The 2,115-nt window shown below is 43.1% G+C and overlaps 1 protein-coding gene across 1 annotated transcript; it reads right to left on the minus strand.

The window, feature by feature from the left end:
• Positions 1-1,121: 1,121 nt before the first annotated feature.
• Positions 1,122-1,712, minus strand: LOC143625620 (uncharacterized). The gene has a single exon (XM_077095905.1). The coding sequence runs from the start codon at positions 1,710-1,712 to the stop codon at positions 1,122-1,124; it is 591 nt and encodes a 196-aa protein (XP_076952020.1).
• Between the last annotated feature and the right edge of the window lie 403 nt (positions 1,713-2,115).

Below are 2,115 nucleotides of genomic sequence, written 5' to 3' on the forward strand. Positions count from 1 at the left end.
TAGGATTTTTACATGGTTAGGAATGATTTTTGGCAATCAAACTATGTTTATTTGCTATTAATCAATGTTAAACAAATGTAAAAGTATCTTATTTAAGTTGTTTACCTTAGGGTTTATGTAAACTTGCTGGAGAAGAAGGTTATTTCCAGATGTTTGTATGTGGAAGAATGTGCTAAAATATCTCAAATATGTTTAAGTATGAAAAAAATCAAGAAAGGGGGGGGGGGGGTCCAAGGTTGCGGCCGGAAATGGGCTTGGCCCTCCTTGGGCCCATTTTGGGACAAATAACTAATTCTTCAAGCCCACACGTGAAATTCCAGGTCCAAATTTACATCGGGTTCGGTTTTTTTGACGCGAAAAACTTATCGGGTGCGTTAAACAATGCGAAAACGAGTGTTTTTTGGCTAGTTTTGTGTAAATTCATAAAAACATACTGTATGTTTGTAAAAATCAAAAATATTTTCATGGGTCGCTTAAAACATTTCAAATAAGTGTTTGGTAAATCTTTTTCGGCTTAACGGATGATACAATGCTTGGTTTGTAACTATTTTTCGCGTTTAAATCTATAGCGGGTAGTTAAACGAGCATGTTTTCGTTTAACTTTTTTTCTATCAAACTAAGGCCATATTACTAATATTTTAGCTTAAATTAAACGTATATCACTTATAGATGGCCCCCCGGGATATCTGGGTCATAACCCATCCCGTTCGGTTAATCGTTCGTTTGTTACGCAAAAAGTGTTTATTTGCTTAATCGGTAAATACGTACTGAGGTGTACCTTGTTTTGGCTCAAATGTCACATCATTTGTCAACTGAAAAGAAATGATGACGGGCAAATCGGCCTCACCGTCCAAGAAAGAATACTCCAAATGTGGAGGTAGCTCTTTTAGCTCAAGGGACGGCGGCGCCTCAATCGATGGTCTCTCCTTCGGTCCCTCGGTGCTATCGGCAACCGTGAACACCTCAGGGTATTCAGGAGGTGAGCTAGCAAGAATGCTTAGGTCATGCTCCGGGGGAACATCAACCTCGTCCTCCTGATTAAGCAAATCTGCTCCAGATATGTAGTCAAGACAGCGCTCGAACTGAGATATGAACGTGTCAAGAAAATAAACGGAATCGTCCTAACTACTGGAGTTCCTCATCGATTTTACAACATCGAAGGTGACATTCTCCTCCCCTACACGAAGTGTAATTTTTTCGTCGAAGACGTCAATAAGCGCTTTAGCAGTGCGCAGGAAGGGACGTCCCAAAATGAGTGGGACCTGATCGTCAGCCTCTATGTCAAGAATAACAAAATCCACGGGGAAAAAGAATTTATCGACTTTAACGAGTACGTTTTCCATAATTCCCCGCGGATATTTTTCCGAATGGTCGGCCAAGGATAAACTCATGCGCGTTGGGACCGGCTCGCCAAGGTCTAGCTTTTTATAAAGAGAATATGGCATGAGATTTATGCTAGCCCCTAAATCGGCTAACACGTAGCTCTTAGTCGAGCTGCCAAACAAAATCGGGATCGTGAAGTGTCTCGGGTCTGCTAATTTTTCCGGCAGCTGGTTCTGGACTACCACAGAGCATCCTTCATTTAGACAAACCGTCGAAAGCCCCTCCAGCTTCTTCTTATTCGAAAGAAGGTCATTTAAGAATTTAGCATATTTGGGCATATGCTGGAGTGCTTTGACAAACGAAAGATTTGTTTTAAGTTGTTTAAACATGTCGAAGAAATGTCCATATTCCTCCACATACTTCTACCGCCGAAGACGAGCAGAATACGGAACTCGAGTAAGATCGACTTCGGGACTCTTCTTCCCTTCAATCTTCTTCTCAACAACCTTCTTCGCAGGAGACTCACCATTTGACGCAGTACTTCCTCCGGCTCGCCTCTCGTGCGTCCTCACAGGAGCCTCCATCTCTATCTCCTCGTCCACCGGCTCCTCATCATCTGCTGGCGGCTGCTCTCTATCGCCTCCTCTGCCACTGCGGGTGGTCATCGCCTTCAACTGTGCCTTCGGGTTAAGCTCGGTGCTTCCCTGAAATGCTCCAACCTGCTTATTATGTAGCATATGCTTCATCATCTCATCCACCTTTCGAGACATCTCCAAAAATGATGACTACTGG

The sequence above is a fragment of the Bidens hawaiensis genome, unplaced genomic scaffold (assembly GCF_021521415.1).
Source record: "Bidens hawaiensis isolate Kalapana, Puna unplaced genomic scaffold, B.hawaiensis_p1.1 tig00004151_1, whole genome shotgun sequence".
NCBI classification, from domain to species: domain Eukaryota; kingdom Viridiplantae; phylum Streptophyta; class Magnoliopsida; order Asterales; family Asteraceae; genus Bidens; species Bidens hawaiensis.